Genomic DNA, 19,850 nt, shown 5'->3' with positions numbered 1-19,850 from the left:
TTCCAGTAACTGACTCTGTGAGTTTGAAAGAAACAAATGAGAACACGAAGAAGTTGTTGACAAATATTAAGTATGAAGAACATGGTTGGTTGGTCTGTGCTGACTTTAAAGTGACAGGCATGTTACTTGGACAGCAATCTGGTTACACAAAACTGCCTTGCTTTTGGTGTGAATGGGCCAGTTGGGCAAGGAGTAAGTGCTGGGATGTCAAGGTCTGGCCAAAGAGGGGCAGTTTTTTGTCTGAATCAAACAACATAGTTCATAACCACTGGTAGATCCCATCAGAAATGTCCCTGCTTCAACCACCTTTGTACTAAATTTCCATTGATCACCCAAGAGCAGCTAAAACAAGGTATTTTTGTTGGATCTCAAATTTGCAACTGACAAGGGACTGAGATTTTAAGAGAACTAAGAATAAAAGTGAAAAACAAGCATGGATTATCTTCAGGTCTGTTGTTGAGAACTTCTTAGGAAACGAGGATCAAGCCTACAAGAATATAGTTGAAAATATGTTGGTAAACTTCAAAGAGGCTGGGCTGCAACATGAGTGTCAAGGTACATTTTTTACACTTCCCAGAAAATGTAGGAAGCGTTAGTCAAGAACAGGGTGAGAGGTTTCACCATCACATTAAAGACATGGAGATGGTACCAGGGGTCAATATTGCTGGATCCTGAAGAGTGACTATAAAGTAGCACGATCTGCAAGTAAATCAGAGAAACAAAAATTTGACCCATCGTAGATCAGTTTTTAAAATGAGAGGCTAGTGTTTAGTGGACTTTTTACCACACTGTCCTTTTTAATAATGTTTTCAACAAGTATTTAAATATAAGTGTGATAAAAGTAACATTTTGTTATAACGTAAATGTACGAATTCTGACAAAATTAATAAAAATTTGTGAAAAATCAAATTTTCTGTCATAATTTTTGAAGAAACCTAATGTGATGGATGGAAACAAACAGAAGTCACTTTTGATCAGCATCAAAAAATGATTCAGAAACGCCTTTTCTGAGAAAACATCAGTAAATGTTTTTCAAAATGCAGAGTAGTGTAATTGATACCTGTTTTCCCTTTTGAATCGAAAGTACACAAGTGAAATGCATCTGCAACATGGTTAACTATTTAATGAAATGTTTACATGCCTGAATCTGTTATGTTCTTGGCCGGCCTAAATTTTCTGCAGAATTCAGCAGTCTGTGATGTGCAGATGTAAATATTCACTCATTGTTCTGTCATTGTAGCCACAATGAATATCAGTATGGTGACTATTCAACAGATTATTTAGACCAGTATATTTATTCAATTTACTGGTAACCTATACAGGATCAACAATAATTATGCCATAGATAATTATTGGATCAATCTAGTTCATCTTCCTGCCTCTAGTGTTAGAGTAAGCAAAGAAGTTTTTGCTACTTTTCTTTGTATTCCAAGCCAAAGACTTCTCATAATCTGCCTTAGCACATCTAACCCCTTAGTAATTTGAATGCAGACTAGTTTCTACTTACTATAGCCCCCCACCACCCCGATAACTTATAACCATCCCATCCATTTCTCTGTCACTAGTGTCATCAGACATCTGTTTAGGCCAAAATCTTCAGCAATATCTCTTAGTTGTTATAAAAAGCTTAGCAGTTTGTACATTTACTTCTCCAAATACTTATTTGTATATGTTAATGATATCAGTTTGTCTCACTGATAGGAATTTAAAAACTATCTAAAGCCACTATAATCACCTTTGTGAAAACAAAATCTCTTCCATTTATGGTAACTTGTTTCTCTAAATAAATCCCACATCAATACAATATGATTACTGCAACCTATCAGTTCCTTTATCTGAAGATTCTTAATCTGCTCATAATCATATCAAGAAGCCCTCTCTTTTTGCCTAACTAACATGCTGATATAAAAATCAGTTATCCCATAAACCCAGAAACATTCTGCTGCCAAGTGAGTGACTTAACTCATAAGTTCCAATCAACATCTGCTAAATTAAATTCTGCCATGTTATGGCATTCTGATGTACTACACAATCTATTTTTGTCTGTGTAGTTGTTCATTATACTCACCACAGTAATATTTGGCCTATTACTTCTTGGAGTACTGTGGTGAGTATAAAAAACTCCTACTGAATGGGGAGTATAAAAAACTCCAACTGAATGGTAAGTATAAAAACTCCTACTGAATGATGTAATAAGGAGAGTCAGACTTTGGGTCAGACTATCAGCTTTTTATAATTATTTTTTTTTAAATGAATATACAGTATATATACATATATATATCATATTAATTGTATGCCCTTAGTGAAGAAGTATATAGATTCTAAAACGGTACATATCCATTAAACATAGCTTGCCAGTGTATTAATGCGTCAGTCTGCTGTGATGTAAACATAATTCTATGTGGGAAAATTATATCCAACATGCAGTTTTCATCTCACACAACAATTTCTAGCATTGAATTAATCACAAGATAGTTACAGTTTATCTTTTTAAAGTCTGAATTTACCACATGTGGCAACTACCATTTTAATATGAAGAGCTAACTGTTCTTATTATATTGATAACATCCACAAGTATATATAAACAACACAAATAATGCACTATATTCTGATTAGATTACTTTAGCCATAGTACATAAGTTCAAACACAATGTTATTTCTTAATGTATGTCTTTCATGTGGAATAGTGTCAAAAGTTGAGGCAAGTTATGGTTGAATAGCAGGAGACAGAGGGTGATTATAAATGGGCTTTACTCTTCTTGGACTAACATTATTAGCAGAGTCCCACAGGGTTCAGTGATGGCCACTCACTGTTCTCAATATGTATTAATGATATTGATGAAGCATATCAAGCTTGCAGATGATAAAGGTTGGCAGGGTGGTTAATGACAGGAATCAAGACATATATTTACCTCAGGGGCTCACATCTGGTGAGTATGGGCTTGGCACACCCAGGGTCCTAAGCTGGATATAATTGGTGATTCCTTTCTACACTCTCACTCTCTCTCTCAGGGTAACTTTGAAATTTTTTTTTGGCTGGTGCAGCATAAGTCTCAGGCTTCCTTGCATTTGGCTAATAATAATAATACTTCAACAAGAGCTGGAAAAATTGGATAGATGGACTGAGAAGTAGCAACTGTGTCTAACAGTGATAAATGCAAGGTACTGCATATGGACAGCAGTAATCCCAGAATAACATATCAGTTGGGTGATATAGCACTTATGATGGTGGAGAATGAAAGAGACCTAGGAGTAAAGGCGCCTCCGTAGCCAGGTGGTAAGGAGCAGCAGCAGTGCGTAGCACACGCTTCTTGATTAGACCGGGGTTCGAGCCCGTCACCACCAAATACGGAGGATGCGGAAAGGTCAAGGGAATGACCACCGCATATTCCCGGAGCAATATGGCCTTAGTTGCTAATGCTCCTAAAAACCAAAACAACAACCTAGGAGTAATTGTACATTCCCACATGAAGTTCTCTGAACAAGGCAGACAAGCTGTTAAAACAGCCTATAGGATTCTGTAAATGATATACAGGAACTTTTCCAGCACCGACAAGGAGGTGATTATTCTATTGTATAAGGAATATGTTTGGGGCCCCCACCTTCATACAAGTCTGGAAGCCTTATTTTAAGAAGGATGCCTTGAATATATTGGAATGGCTTCAGAGAAGAACAAGATTAGTTAAGGGCACAAAAGGGTATTCTTGCCACAAAAGACTTAAATTCTGCAAACTGCTGCACATGGAAACTAAGCACTTAAGAGGAAACCTGATTGAAGTGTTTAAGGCTTCAATTAGACTAAATGCCAATAGCATCCTTACTCTTATTATTAGCTATATGGTGTAAGGAAGCCTGAGGCTTATGCTGCACCAGCCAAAAAAAAATTCCCGAGTTACCCTGAGAGAGAGAGAGAGAGAGAGAGAGAAAATCAAAAGTAGAAGGGAATCACCAAGAAAGAGAAAAATGATATCCAGCTCAGGACCCTGGGTATGCCAAGTCCATACTCACCAGATGTGAGACCCTGGGGTTCTCAGGCAACACACATAAGACAACAAACTTAAATGAAAAAATGACAGAGGCCGGATACATGATAGATGCAAAAAAATTTACTTTCAGTGAGAGAATGATTGATCAGTGAAACAAACTCATGTGGAGTTGTGGAAGTGGGCAATTTAATAAATTGAAGAATTAGACAAATTATCACAGGGATGGATAGGTGAAGTGGGTAGGCTTTTTTTTAATATCTGACAATAAGCTTGCTTCCTTGCATCATTTACCACTACTGTGGTAAATGTGAAATATATAATTCTATTTTGTGGAATTATATATCTGTGTAAATGTGCATTCGGAGATATAATTCTATTTTTAGTATACGATTTAAGTATATGATCCCGGAGGTATACGATTCCACTTTAAGTAGTAAATACATGAAAATTTTAATATTTAATAAGCAACCAATATTCTAAACTCACTGATATACATTGTACAAGTAATTTTAAAATTCTTAAAATTCATTTCTTAAAGATTTCTACTCAAGAACTAGTTTTTCTTTACTGGATGTATGTTGCTATTGTTGAGTTTTTTTTTTTTTTTTTTTTAGCACATGCACTACTTTGGACATAATATATCATTTCAAACACCATATTTACGGCCGCCAGTTTGCATGTTATGCAAGCTGAAAAATCCAGAAAGTGGGGGGGGGGGGGGTCTACTCCACCTCAGTTCAGCTAACTACAGCACTCACTGAAGAGGCATTTAAGGATTTCTCCTTTAAGATTCAAACCTAAAACACTATAAATATTCACCAGAATATTTATTTAGTATCTGTAACAGATACTAAAAATAAATATTCTGGTAAATTTCAAATCCATATATATGATGAAAAATTCCAATCCTCATGAGTCCATGTATCAAATTGAAAAGTGAAAAACAGAACAGGAAAATGTAAGATATTTTTGGAATAAATTAAATTTATCATAAACAATGTTCATTATTCAAATAATGGAATTTGAGGGTGTTCTACCTTAAATAAAGAAAAACAATCTAATAAAAAAAAAGTTTAATAGAAAAAAGACATATGAACTCTTAATAATTAGAAGAAATAACTGAATTTCCTCAGTAAAATATAGTGGATTAACTATAAATAAACTTCATGTATATTTTCTAAGTATTTCATAAGAATGTTATATCAATAATTTGTAATAAATATTTATTGAAAAACAAGTTGACTTGGTTACAAAAAGAAGTAAACTTTATTTGTATAAAAGCTTCAACACATCATACACAGCTTGCACATCAAGTTAAAGGAAATAAATATTGTTATATGATTCTATGAGCAGATGTAAAGGGGGGAGGGAGTTACTGGGGTAATTATCCATATGAAATTATTCTAAAAACATGTTTTTCAATATTATTATTCTTTTATCAGTAAATGTGTTATGTCAAATGCTCTTACCCCCACCCAAAGATTACAGCTCCAGTTTTTTTTTTTTTAGTATGCAGTTACCCACTTAAACTGTGAAAGCTAAATTGAATCTACCCTTGTGTGATCCCTGCAATATTACCATTTTTAATGAAAGGATTATACCAGGGCTATCCTGTTTTTATGAAGATGCAATTTTTTACTTTTCTATTAGCTCTAATTATTTTATAAATGTGACAACTGATAAATTGTAATACAGGTTTGTGGGATGTGACAGAAGTAGTTATAATGTTATTTACAAAGTAGTGGAATATATAAAGGGATATAATATATCAATTACTTGAGATGAGAGTGGACAGCAATGAGAAATTTCAGTTAAAGCTAAATGTTAATACCATCAGATATTAATACTAAAGCTGCTACCGTAGAAACTACACCACATAACCAACTACAGCCATAATGGGATAGTCCCAGCACTGGTCAACTAACTGATATGGATCATTTGAACTAACTGGTGCTGAAGTCTAGCATTACTACTGAATGGTGAATCTCATTAGCCTTTGAAGAAGGCTGGGAAAAAAAAAAATACCCGATTCTAACGGCTTGGATCACTGTATCACTAAAAACAACTTTAATGTGACTAAAATATCTAATGCTTGGATGAAAAAAGTGACTTACACTATTGAGAAAAAAATTAACAATGCAAAGCCTTTAATATGTTTAAAAAAGCACGATTAAAAGTATTTTATTAATGGAGAGTAATTTCAAAATTTGACTTAAAATTTCAGAAAAGGAAAAAGGGAGGCTAGCTTCTACATAGGCTTATATAATAACTTCACTTATCTTAGAATAGGATATGCATGCAAAAAAAAAAAAGAGAGAAATACTCACACTGGAAAACCTCTGAGTCTAGAATGTCAAAAATTATACTGTTTAAACACCAACCACAATTTCTAGGTTTTAATGGAAATATGAAAATTCAATATACAACATAAATATAGGTTTCCAAGCATAAAGTTCAAACTCATATCAGCAAGTTAACTAAAATTGGCTTACAGTAAGTCAATTTAGCTAACTAGGTGATATAACGAAATCAAAATACCTGCAGTCAAGATAAGCTTCAAGTGGAAATATTCCAAATTCAATATACATATCTATAAATAAATAATTAATTAAAAATATACTCATTTAGAATAAAGAGCTGAACATGTTACAAACCACTCATAACTTACACAGTAATAATTTTATTAATGATTATTTTTATAGTCGTTATTGATTCTATCAATAATTTTATTTAAAATGTTTTGAAGGAACCAACTAAATTTTTTTTATTTCTGCAACATCTCATTTTTTTAAGAAAAAGCTTAGGAACCTAAGGACTATTTTAATAACAGTTCCACTGCATTGTTTTTTTTTAGCAGTGAAAAACTTTTTTTTTTTCTTTTTATTTAAAAGTGGCATACTGACATCTTATATAGTATAGCACTAGAAATGAATGAATCAGTTTCATTCATGTGGCTGAACTGGCTACAACTAAAAATAAATTTGAATAATTCTATGCTTTTAAGACAATCTCTATAAGCTTATTTGAAAAGAACTCAGTAGTAGAATAGAACTTTTACTAGCAGGTCACAACTTATTTCTTGAAATGGTATCTGAAGAGATGGATAAATTGTGTCCCAACCTCTACACTGTTAGTCAATTTTAAATTAATTCATTTATTGGAAACTTAAATTATATAAAGCTTAACACTAATATTTTTAAATCAAATTTTAATGTTATAACATTATTCCCAGAGTTCCAGAAGTTACACATAATATCTCTCTGCTCTGCTCATTTGCTATAAAGATATCCAGTGGCCCAAGAAAATAAAATGAATATCCCATGACAGTAATAGCAACTTGTAAGGTCGATGTGCAACTTGTGTACAATTTTCATGCATTGACAGTAAATGATTTTATTTTCTCATTTTTATCAATTATCCATGTAAAAATTAATTACTTTAAATTTCAATACAGTAACATATAGAAATTTAAACATACAGAATCAGCATACCCAAAATTTGTATACAAACACCAAGAAATGCAGCTAAACAGAAACTTAATTTATTACATAGTGTCGTTTAACCCTGTAGCACCAAAAAAATTACCCTTACCTATTATTTTAAAAAATAATATATTATATATTAATATATATAAAATAATATAAAGAAACATTTGATATTATTAATATATAAAATGTTTCCTCAATACTTTTTTCATTATTTCTAAAAAATATTTGAAAACTCAGAAATGCAAATTATTTATAACTGAATGAAAAAAAAAACAAATGTGGCGTTCACCCAAGTACTACACAGTACAAGTATGATAAGATCCTGGCCAAAAGCAACATCCCAAGAGAGCAAAATTTCTATTCTGAAAGATTTCAACAATAGCCTACCATCCATATTTCTATAGTAAACAAAGGGAATGCCTTTAACTACAAACAAAAAATTGAGGAGCATCTTGCAGATACTTCTATTGGAAAATGCGGCAGCTTGGAAAGCAAGGTGTCGGAAATTTCAGGCCCTGCTGTGGGTCATCATGGAAAAAGTGAATACACAGGCTGTATATGGATAACTAAGAGTAAGAACAAGTGCATGTATACTTGCATGTACACTAATGTCAGGAGTATTGTAAATAAACAATGAATTTGAAGTACTGATTAAGTCATCAAATACAGATATTTGTAGGGATAGCAGAGACATGGTATTAGTGATGCTGAATATGAATATGGGAAGTACAGTGCATACAGGAAGGGCACACATGACAGGAGGGGTAGAGGAGGTCATTCTTTTAGTTAAAAAAGCATATTAAATCTAAGGCAGTGCAGTCACTGCATTTACATGGATGACCAGTGTAATGTTAAGTCAGTTTGGTGTGATATAAGCACTGGGAAATAAAAACTGAGAGTAGGAGTGTGTTATAAGCCTAATGACTGTGATGAGTATACCAAACAACTATATAGAGAAATATAATGGGGAATTTAACTTTCCAGATGTTGAACAGAATTTGCGGGTTGGACACACACACACACACACACACACACACACACACACACACACACACACACACACACACACACACACAATTAGACCGGGGTTCGAGCCCATAACCACCAAATACGGAGGATGCGGAGAGGTCAGGGAATGACCACCACATATCCCTGGAGCAATATGGCCTTAGTTGCTAATGCTCCTAAAAAAACCAAACAACACACACGCGCACACGCAAGATTTTTGTAAATTTCTTGGAAAACTGTTTTTTACAGCAGCATGTTATAGAGGCAACAAGAGAAAGCAATACTCTTGATCTGATTAGCAGCAGTGATTCTACATTCATTAATAATCTGTAGATAGGTAAAAGACCCACTGGGTGGCAGCAATCACAGTGTACTAAAGTGGAATTTAATTAAAGACATAACTATTGTCAAGGGTAAAGGGAAATGCTTTTGTAAAGGTGATACAGTGGTCTCAGAGAGTTTAAATTCTATGCAGTGGGCCTAACTGATGATGTTACAAACAACAAATTCTAAATGGGAAGAATTCGGGGAAGTAAACACAGAACTACTGGGCTTTTCATACCAACAAAGAAATACTGTTCAAGGCTTAGACCTAAAGGTATATCATTGTTATTTGGTTTTCAGGAGTATTAGCAACTAAGGCCATATTTCTCCAGGGATATGCGGTGATCATTCCCTGACCTTTCCGCATCCTCCATATTTGGTGGCTCACGGGCTCGAACCCCGGTCTGATCAAGAAGTGTGTGCTACGCACTGCTGCTCCTGCCCACCTGGCTATGGAGGCCCTAAAATTTATGTCATCCTCCGCATCCTCCATATTTGGTGGCTCACGGGCTCGAACCCCGGTCTGATCAAGAAGTGTGTGCTACGTACTGCTGCTCCTGCCCACCTGGCTATGGAGGCCCCTAAAATTTATGTCAGATGACCTATTGAGACAAGTGGCAGAGAATAAAAGTGCATGGGGTGCATATAAATTATCAGGTAATTCAGAAGTCTATGGTAGATATAAATTAGTCTGCAATCAAGTCAAAGAAAGTTGGGCAGGCTAAGGCAGATTATGAGAAGTCTCTGGCAAAGAATACAAAGAAAAGCAACAAAGACTTCTAAGCTTATATTAACAGTAGAAGGAAGGGATTGAATCACATTGGGCCACTTGATGCCAATGTAAGCAACCTTGCTTAGATTGCTCAAAAACTGAATAGGTATTTTGCATCTCCATTCACACATGAGGAATTATTTAGGGAAGTGGATGGCATAATTTTATCAAACTCCAATGGCGAGCCAAATGACTTTGTGATAACTGAAAAGAAAATGAAAGAATTGTTGAAGCTAAAAGTAAAAAAGGCACCTGGGGTGGATGGGATACAACCAATCATATTAAGACAGGCAGCAAAGGAGGTAAGCAAGCATTTAGCCATAATTATGAGAGCATACTTTGATTCAAAGGAGATCTCTATGGACTGGAGATGTGACAATGTATCCCCAATTCGTAAAGGGGATCAAAAGGTAACATGGGTAATTACAGAACTGTCAATGGGTTAACTGTTGATGACCTTGCTCAAGTTGCTCAAAAATTGAATAGGTATGTTCCAGGAAAAAAAATTGGAGTCACTGGTTAAAGAAGTAACGCAGGACCATCTGGACAGGAATGCAATTATACTACAGTCACAGCATGCATTTGTTAAGGGGCAGTCTTGTCTAAATAATCTGATAGGTTACTAATTTTTTTTTTTTTTTTTTTTGATTTGGTAGTTGTTGGCGCATCGGCTTCTGTGGCCATATTGCACCTCCCAAGGTTTTTTGCAGTACTTTGATCCAAGCCCGAGGCGGGAATCGAACCCGCGACCTTTGGGTTGCCGGGCAGGTACTTTACCCACTCGGCTAGCCCGGTCGGCTAGGTTACTATGATGCAGTGACCAATGGAATGCAAAAAATAATGTTGATATTAAACACTTGGATTTCTGGAAGGCTTTTGATACTTTTGGACATAAAAGACTGCTGTATAAACCAGAGGAATATAGCATTAAGGACAAGTTACTCCTATGGATAAAAGGATGTTTAAGTGGAAGAAGACAGTGAATGGTTATCAATGCGAACTGCTCTTCTTGGACTAATGTTATTATTGGAGTCCCCCAAGGTTCAGTGCTAAGCTTATTGTTGTTTAATATATTTATTAATGATATTGATGAAGGTATATCAGGCTTTATGTCAAAATTTGCAGATGATACAAAGGTTGGCCATTAACAACAGTAATCAGGGTGAGCTACTGCAACGAGATCTAGGAAAAGTGAATTAATGGGCTAAGAAATGGCAGTTGAAGTTTGACATTGACAAATGCAAGGTACTGCATATGGGTAGCAGTAATCCCAGAATAACTTATCAACTGTGTGGTACTACACTCAGGGTAGAGGAAAGTGAAAAATACCTGGGGTAATTGTGCAGTCAGATATGAAATTCTCTGAATAGTGCAGACATGCTATCAGAATAGCCCATGGGGTTTTGTCAATGATATACAGAAACTATGCTACCAGGGATAAGGAAGTGATTATCCCTTTGTACAAGGCCATGGTTAGGTCGCACCTTGGGTATTGTATACAGGTCTTCCTCTTGCTAAGATTACACACATGAGGGACATAAATTTAAATTGAAGAAGGATGGTTGCAGGATAGTGTGAAAGTTTGCCTTCAGCCAGCAGGTGGTTGATTGTTAGAACAGGATTCCATCTATTGTTGTGTAAGTGAACGGTTTGAATAAATTCAAGGAAGAACTAGACGAATTATTAGATGGTATGGATGAGAGAAGTGTATAGTGCACTTTTTTTTTCCTTTTTTTTTTTGGTTGATACCACATAAGTTTGTATTCTTGCATCATTTTCCACTACTACTATTACTTCCACACATCTCAAAAGAATTACACCAGCAGGTTGTAAAGAAAAAGTAGTATTTTATTAGAAAATTACAGTGATAATAGAAAAGGAAATCCTGTGAGACTCGCTGTCAGCAGCAAGAATCATCCTCTGCACAGAAGGGTTGCTTCTTGATTAGTCACATTTCTATCCCCATTCCTTCAACACAATCCCAGAACTATTAATACTCTAGACCAGTGGTCTCAAACTGGCGGTCCCCGAAGCAATTTTACATGGCCTGCGAATACATTTCAATTATGTATTTGTTGTAAATACGGTGCTTATAATTTTAGAGACATAGAGATATGGACTGAGCTTATGTGCGCGACTGCTATTGAAGGAAAAAGAGATAGAATGAATAGGGTGGGGCTTTGTCTTTGTCACTGTATGCTTGTATGCCAGGCCACGTGACCGGGGTAAGGTGGGAGAACTTCCCACGTTGGTACAATCAGTAAATTTAGTTTGCCAGCCAACAGTTGGTGGCACTTCAGTATTCTGGTGTTTCCGATTTTTTCTATTGAGTTGGTACTTCTGATATATATTTTCCTTGAGTCAGTCACTAGTTGGTTAGCTGGATGCACAGCTGTGCAGTTCATATTGCTATATAGATGGAGAAAAACTAACATACGGCCCGTCAGCTGCTTTCAGATCGTGCATTTGGCCCACATGCAATTTGAGTTTGAGACCACTGCTCTAGACCTCAATCAGCTTCACCACATAGAGCATAAATGACCAGTTGGTCTCTTTTAATGCAGACTGTGTTAATCGATATTCTCTTCAACAAGTAGTCACAAGTTTAAGTGAATATATCAAGACACTCCCAGTGGCTTTCCAACCCTCAGTCCCAATGACATTATCAAGCTGACCCAACTCCCAGTGCACTTTGGGTTCCTCGACTTGCTCTATGTTCAAACAACCGGCCTAAGTAGGGAAAATACACTTTCCTCCCTTCTTGATGAGGTGTTTATGGCACCAATGAGGGCAGGTCCGCTAAGATCTCTTCACACTTGCTAAAACTCTGGATATTATGTCTATGTGGATGACATATTGGCCATCTCGGTACATAGCTCAATGTCTTTATCTTCAAGTGGTGCCATAAACACTCACTATTCATCAGAACATTAAGTTCAAGTGGCTTCCATTTCTGTAAGAATTACTTTTCAGATCAAACACTATCAGAAACCCACTGAACTCAGGTAAGATCTTCCCCTTCCTGTCTAACCATCCCTTATCCACAAAAGATGAATACATGCACCAAATTGTTCTGATCTGAAAATCCTGGATACTCCGGGCCATCTGATCTGCAATGTCCTGCCTTCAGGCTGAGCTTTCACACATCTGCACAACTTCAATCGCAATGGGTACCCACTACTGTTTATCAAAGACAAAAACTTTCACCTATACGGCTACAGAACCAATGACCATTGGCCAAAAAAGTACAAAAATCATTTTCTCTGCATCCAGGAACATCCAAAAACTCTCAGTCTTCCCCCAATCCAACAGAAGAGCAAATGAAATATATCATACAGTATATCAGTATATCATATCATAAATGAAATATGGTGTTTTGAAGATTATGGGATGTCCCATAACCTTCACAAAAAAAAATTTGTATGGGACAGAGTTAACGGAAACTGTTCAAAAGAGCTGCAAACAAAAAATAATGTATGGCTTAATAAAATTAATACCCCAGATCCAGTCTTGCATTTAGTGAAAACTTTACACTGTTCGAACTTTGGGGGATATTACAACACTCTCCATAGATCAACACAAGCAGAATAAGTCTAAGGGGGCTCATGAATAACAATCTGGTGCACGTGTTCAAAAGCAGGCTTCATACAGTCCCCCTCGACATTCAGGGGCACCAATTCCAACAACCAACACAACAAAAACCAATAAGCTCTTCAAGCAGAGTTAACCCAATTAAACCAACAAGTCAGGCTATTAACTGCTATAGAAATTGCCAATATGCCCCAAGACATTCCTCTCAGTCAGTCCAGTCATATTTGTTGACAGAAACAAATTTTCATAAGGAATATCACTTGATTTCATGTTTATCTCTGTCAGGGAAGCAGTCAGTTTCTAAAACTTACCTCTTCCCCAGAATCAGTCATTCAAACATGATTGATTGCTTTAAGGGAAGAAGAAGAAGAGAATACCCATGTGGCACTCAGGTGTGCACTGCAATTCCATTAACCCCAGGGGCTCACATCTGGTGAGTATGGGCTTGACACGCCCAGGGTCCTCAGCTGGATATCATCATCTCTCTCTCTCTCTCTCTCTCTCTCTCTCTCTCTCTCTCTCTCTCTCACACACACACACACAGGGGTAACTCAAATTTTTTTTGGCTGGTGCAGCATAAGCCTCAGGCTTCCTTGCACCATATGGCTAATAATAATAATAATAAAATAACTCTTTGTGTCATTATGTTGTTTGTTTGTTTGTTTGTTGTTAATACGTTCCTTCAGTCTGTTTGTAAGTGTTAGCCCTTATTTAGATGTTTCAAGTTAGTTTTAATGTTTTAAAGTATTTGTTACTGATAAAGAAAACAGTATTATTTATGGATTTACATAATGTCTGATTTGTTATATTAATGCAGTTATTCCTGGAATTTATCATGTGTTTGTGCATAGTCTCCAATGAACTTGCCTAATTAAATCATATGTAATTAAGCAGCAAATATTGCTGGGAGAACCCTTTGTCGTCTTTCATATTATTGTCTTTCTTAATCTTGCTTTTCCTATAATGTGCTATGAGGTAATCAGTAAACCATTCCACCTCTAAGAAAGCATCTGTCCTGTAACCATACTCCATAACTTTTATTTATTTATTCATATATTGCTCTACTTCTTTTTTCATTTAGTAAGCTATTATGCAATCTGTATGATTATTTGTAACAATCTATTATAAATAATCACACAGTATCATGACTACATTTGAGACTTTTTTTTTTGTTGCATAGGCTAGAAGGAATCTGATAATCCTTGTTGAATTTTTAAAAAATTCAATTAAGGATTATCAGATTCCTTCCAGCATATGCAACAAACATCTTGAATAATTAAGCCTTGTAGACTACTGAAGAGACAAGGAGGGCTTATTTTTCTCCACTACTATTATTTCTGTAATTCTCACTTTCTATTACGGTTTCTGATAATTTAAAAAAAAATCTGTTAATTGTAATATTATACATTTTTGACACATTGACATAGTCCTTTTTATTTTGCTAATAGATTTTAATGTTTTATTTCATCTGTTCTTCTATTTTTTTTTTTTTTTTTTAATCCAAAACTCTAGCAATAATGTTTCCATGACAGAATAATGTCCTAGGAATTATCTAACACTAACAAAATCTTGAAATCCATATTTTGAGCCTTATTCCTTAATCAGTGGCATGGGGTTGATTCAACCCCAACAATATTTCAGCACTTCCTGAAATATTTCATCTACTCTATCCACACAGCTGAAACTCCTAAAAACCGTTGAAAATGTTTTCTTTGAATTCTCCACTGAAAATTCCAGAAATGTCTGTTAATTATCACACAATTAGGAAAAATTCACAATTAAGTTAAACCTGATTATATGCACGTGTTGACTGGCACGTGTTACTTGCAGTTCCTGATAGCAAGTTTGCTTTACTGACATACACTTTCTTCAATCAGTAATGCTCTCTGGCTTTGTGACCATGATTGCATCATATGGAATCAAACTGCTGGCATGCACGCTTCATGTTTTATGCAGTGATCTGGCATTTAATCATGGCATTTGTTGAAGCGTACAGTTTTTAATTTGCATTTGCTCACCAACAGGTCTAATGGGAGTTTCATTTTCAAAATTAAATGAAAACATATGCTTTAATATAGAACATGGATTTTTAACAGCTGTATTCAAGAAACATTGAACACAGAAGTGGCATAAAAAAAATGAACAATTTTGAATTATTTTTTGCTGATTTCTCAAATTTTTGTGCTCACATAGGAATTTCAAATTGTCACACACTAGCTCAGGGTTAAGCTCATTGTGCAGCTGTCTAGTAAACCATTCATTAAATATTGATCCTGATCCAACTTTTTTTTTTCGCAGACCTCCAATAAAGAGGAAGAAATGATTTGAGAAAGTTTTTTAATGTCATGACAGATCACAACAGACTAACTTTCTGTCTCCCCAACACCTCGGGGAGACAATCACCTTATACATAGGCGATTGTATTAATTTGAATTTTTGCCCCTAAGGGGGCATAAATTCAAATTAAGAAAAGACAGATGTAGAATAGATGTGCGGAAATTTGCCTTTAGCCAGTGCGTGGTTAATTGCTGGAACAAACTTCCATCTGTTGTTGTGGGAGTTGATAGGTTAAATAAATTTAAGGAGGAACTGGACAGGCATCTGGAGGGAATGGTGTGATTTTTTTTTTTTTTTTTGGCTGATGCTGCATAAGCTCATACACTTGCTTTCTTGCATCACATGCCACTACTACTACTACCACTGACACATGATGTCTGGTGACTTTCATTTATCATCCCACATTTATGTCCTTGTGGGCATTCTTTTTGAAACAAGACCACCTCATCAAAGTTAAATGCTTGCTATGATGTATATCTTCAGTTATTTTTTATTATTTCAAGAATTATTCTGTAGCCATCATACCAAAGCTAGCCACTTCTGAAACCATATGTTGTGCAGCTGTACAAACAAGTATGCACAGGATGCTTCTTTAATTTTCTTATGATCATACTGCTGTTGAGAAATCGTGTGAAACCAAATGTGTTTCCAAAAAAAAAACCCATCCTACTTAAAAAACCACATTAAATCAAATTTGTGGTAGAACCTGTGTTAGTTGGGACTAGACATATACACAAATTATCCCAATAATGGGTTAATTTGTACAGTTTTTTTTCAAGATGAGAAAAATGAAGAATGGTTTGTCAATTTCTTGAATAAGCTTTGGAACCACCTGAAGTCAATAAAAATATAACGGAATAACAACATTTGCAAATATCCTGTAAAGAAACAGATCATTCCACACCCACAACCTCGTCCATCTGCCACTTCAAGCACTGTATCTATATTTGTGTATAAACACTCTAATAACATCTTTAAAAAATACTAAATTTTTAAAGGAGTATTAAGAAGCATGTCAACAAATAGCAGTCCTCCAAGTTCATTAATCAACATTTAGACATTTTGTGTCAAACTGAAAAGTCATTTGGTACAGAAGGTATCTATGAAGCATGGCAATAAAGTTCTTGGAGTGGTACTGTTGCAGTCAAGTTTGATGAGTTCGAAAATAAATGGAAGAAGTGGTATGCAGTAGGTCAAACTTCCTCAGATGGTGGCACAGAGACGGTCCAGTAAACAGAGGTTGCAAGTAACAACCAGTTTCATTAGTAGCATTAAAATTACATGTCACGATTTTGCAATGGATGAAACATAGTATTGTACAGGTCAATCGTCCCCCATGGACTGCTTCCACTTTCCCAAGGTGAAAACTGCCCTTAAAGGAAAGAGATTTCAGGACGTTAAAAAAAAAGAAAAATTTAGCTGCTAAACTGAAGATTATCTCTTAGCATGCCTTTGTTGATGCTTTTCAGAAACTTTTAGAACAGTGTAATAAGTGTATTCAATCAGGTGGTGATTACTTTGCATAAAAATAAAACCATTTTTGAGCTCCTTTATACTTTGTGTTCTTTTTATTGCACCAGTTTGGGAGCTTTATTACCACAACCCATATATTACTATTTTTACTTTTTTTTTTGGTGCTTACTTTTTTTCATTTCTTGGTTTCTTTCAATATTTCCTTTCAAAAAAGGGTCCGAAATGCTTGTACAAAAGAAAGTTAAGACACCAAATTTGACTGGAGTTTGGGGTAAACCATAGTCTGGTCATATTCAAAATTACCTTGGACTGGCAGAGCCAGCACATTATATATAAAGAAACACAGTAAAGACTGCAAAGTCTAGCTTCACAACATTGTTTTTTTTAAAGGGGGTGACCTTGTCTAACCAATCTGATTTTCTACAGTGAGGCAGTCACAAAGAAACTTTATGCACAAAATAATTTTGATATTATATACTTAGGTTTCAATATAGCTTTTAATACTGTTTCAAATAAATCACATGCGGAAATTGGAGCAGTATGACATCAGAAGCAAGTTACTGCTATTGATAAAGGGATGGTTGAGTGGCAGGGTGAGCTGAGTAGTTATTAATAGCCACTGCTCTTAATGATTTAATGTAAACAGTGGATTTCCTTGGTGCTGGGCACCCCCTCACTATTTTCAATATTTATTAATGATATCAGGTTTAACCTCTAAGTTTATTGATGAGATAAAGGTTGGCAGGATGGTTAATGATAGTAATCAAGGAATACTAATCCAACAAAGACCTGAAGAAATTAGATAGAGGGCCAATAAGTGACCACTGAGACTTAACATTGAAAAATATAAGGTACTGCATTTATCAACATACTGCCAGCAGGGACAAGCAGGTATTTATCCCACTGTATAATGCAATGGTTATGCCACATCTTGAGTACTACAATCAATTCTGGAAGCCACATTTTAGGAAGGATGTGGATTTGTTAGAGAAGGTGCAGAGAAGAGAAACAAGATTAGTCTGGGTCAAAGGGGGGGGGGATTCCTGTCCAAAAAAAGGCTTGAGTTCTGTAAATTGCAGCTTCTCGAAACTAGGCATCTGCAAGGAGACCTGGCTGACACATTTAAGGCCTTAAACAGACAGAATAAACTAAATGTTGATGGCATTCTCACCCTTTCTTGGACAATGCAAAAGATATAAACTGGAAAAGAATCGTTGCAGGATAGATGTGTGGAAATTTGCTTTCAACCAAAGAAAATAAATGATCATTGAAACAAACTTCCATCTGATGCTATGGAAGTAGGTAGTTTGAATAAATTTAAAGGCTTAGACAAACCAATAAAAGGGATAAAAATAATGTGGGTAGTGTTGTTTTTTTTTTTTTTGAAAATACATGAACTAGAATAATCATAAGAACTGCAGCACTATGACTCGAGTAATGAATGCACATCAAAACTTTCCAAGAATTAAGCCAGAGGCTGCTTTGGCACAGTAGTTTTCATGCAGAAAGGAACACTATTGCATAATGTTCACCCAATAACAGTTAATTTGTGGACACATTTCCAAACTACTGCATAATTTTCCTGTCTGTTCCAAAATGCTTGGTCACATTACAGCCTCAATCCACACACAATATTTCATTCAACTGAAACCCTTGCATGTGTAAAAGAAAAGCATAATGAGCCACATTATGAATGCAATTGACAATGTGGTTCTAGGATTTCATATTGCTAGAATCATAGCTAACCTTAACATCTGACATAGATACAGGTAGAAATCTGAATTTCTACCAGTATCTATGTTGCTGTTCAATGTACATTTTCCTTCAGTGGCAATTTATGTAACTACTACTTTTATTATTATTTTTTTTTTTTCATCATTACTTTCTGCATTGCCCAACTAATGACTATTTCTAAATTTCAGTTCTGTGTGATTAGTTGTTTTCCATCTAGAGATCTTCATAATAAGAGAGTTTAATTATAATCACCCTTCGTGTGCACGCACACACACATGCAACTTAATATTTATAAATTTAACTTTTTTACATAAAATTTAAATTTACAATATTTCCTAATTTCCTTGTAGTTAATTTGTGAATATAATTCCATGCATTTTGAGACAGCACTTCCCATATTTAAAACTGATATTTGCTAAAGAACATTTTAAAAACCATTTTTTTTTATAATTAACTAAAAAGGTGGAACCAATTTTACCTCCAATAACAGCATCTTTTGAAATGCCTTATTATAATAAACTTTTATTTGCTTTAGTCTAATATTTTTATAAATAAAAAAGTTAACATTTTCATGTAATGTCTTCCTTAAATAGACCTAATAATATTTAAACTCTTATCAGCTATCACTGTATAAAGCTTTTATACTTCACAGTATAAGAGCTGGCCTTCCAAAATAATGCTAATTTAATTTCTATGTTATGGCAGGTGAAACCACTATCTAATGCTAATGTAAAAAAAAAAATTGCGCAACTGTTAAATTGTGAAATTTTTGGAACCATTAATTTCTCTAGCATCAACCATCACAAAGAACTCAACTAAATTTTACTTTCTTTTTAATTTTACATTTTGAATTGAATTTTATAAGAGTATTTTGCACAGAAAAATACTCTGCTATGATGCTTCACAAAATTCAAGAAATATGGTAAAAACTTAATGAAATGTATATAATTTCTGTACTAAGAAAAATAAATGCACAAGGCATAATACACTATGAATTGAAAATTCACAACAGTACAGACTATCTGATTATTTCACAATACTTTGTTCGTAATAGTGAACTATAACAGTAGTACAAGTGGCTTCGATTTAATTGTATGGTAGCACAGTATTGTGACTACCTTCACAATGAGTTACCAT

The 19,850-nt window shown here is 35.0% G+C and overlaps 1 protein-coding gene across 1 annotated transcript in view; it reads right to left on the bottom strand.

Moving 5' to 3' along the window:
• Khc-73 (Kinesin heavy chain 73) overlaps positions 1 to 19,850 on the bottom strand; it is a 959,680-nt gene that overhangs the window by 869,910 nt on the left and 69,920 nt on the right. The window contains exon 3 of the mRNA XM_090386270.1: positions 6,314 to 6,331. Coding sequence (XP_090242396.1) covers positions 6,314 to 6,331 — 18 coding nt within the window. The remainder of the gene's footprint in view (positions 1 to 6,313; positions 6,332 to 19,850) is intronic.

This window comes from Mastigoproctus giganteus, chromosome 12 (genome assembly GCF_048544385.1).
Source record: "Mastigoproctus giganteus isolate SK-2022 chromosome 12, ASM4854438v1, whole genome shotgun sequence".
NCBI lineage: Eukaryota > Metazoa > Arthropoda > Arachnida > Uropygi > Thelyphonidae > Mastigoproctus > Mastigoproctus giganteus.
Note: the sequence above shows the minus strand (reverse complement) of the source record. Positions and strands in the feature narration are given on the sequence as shown.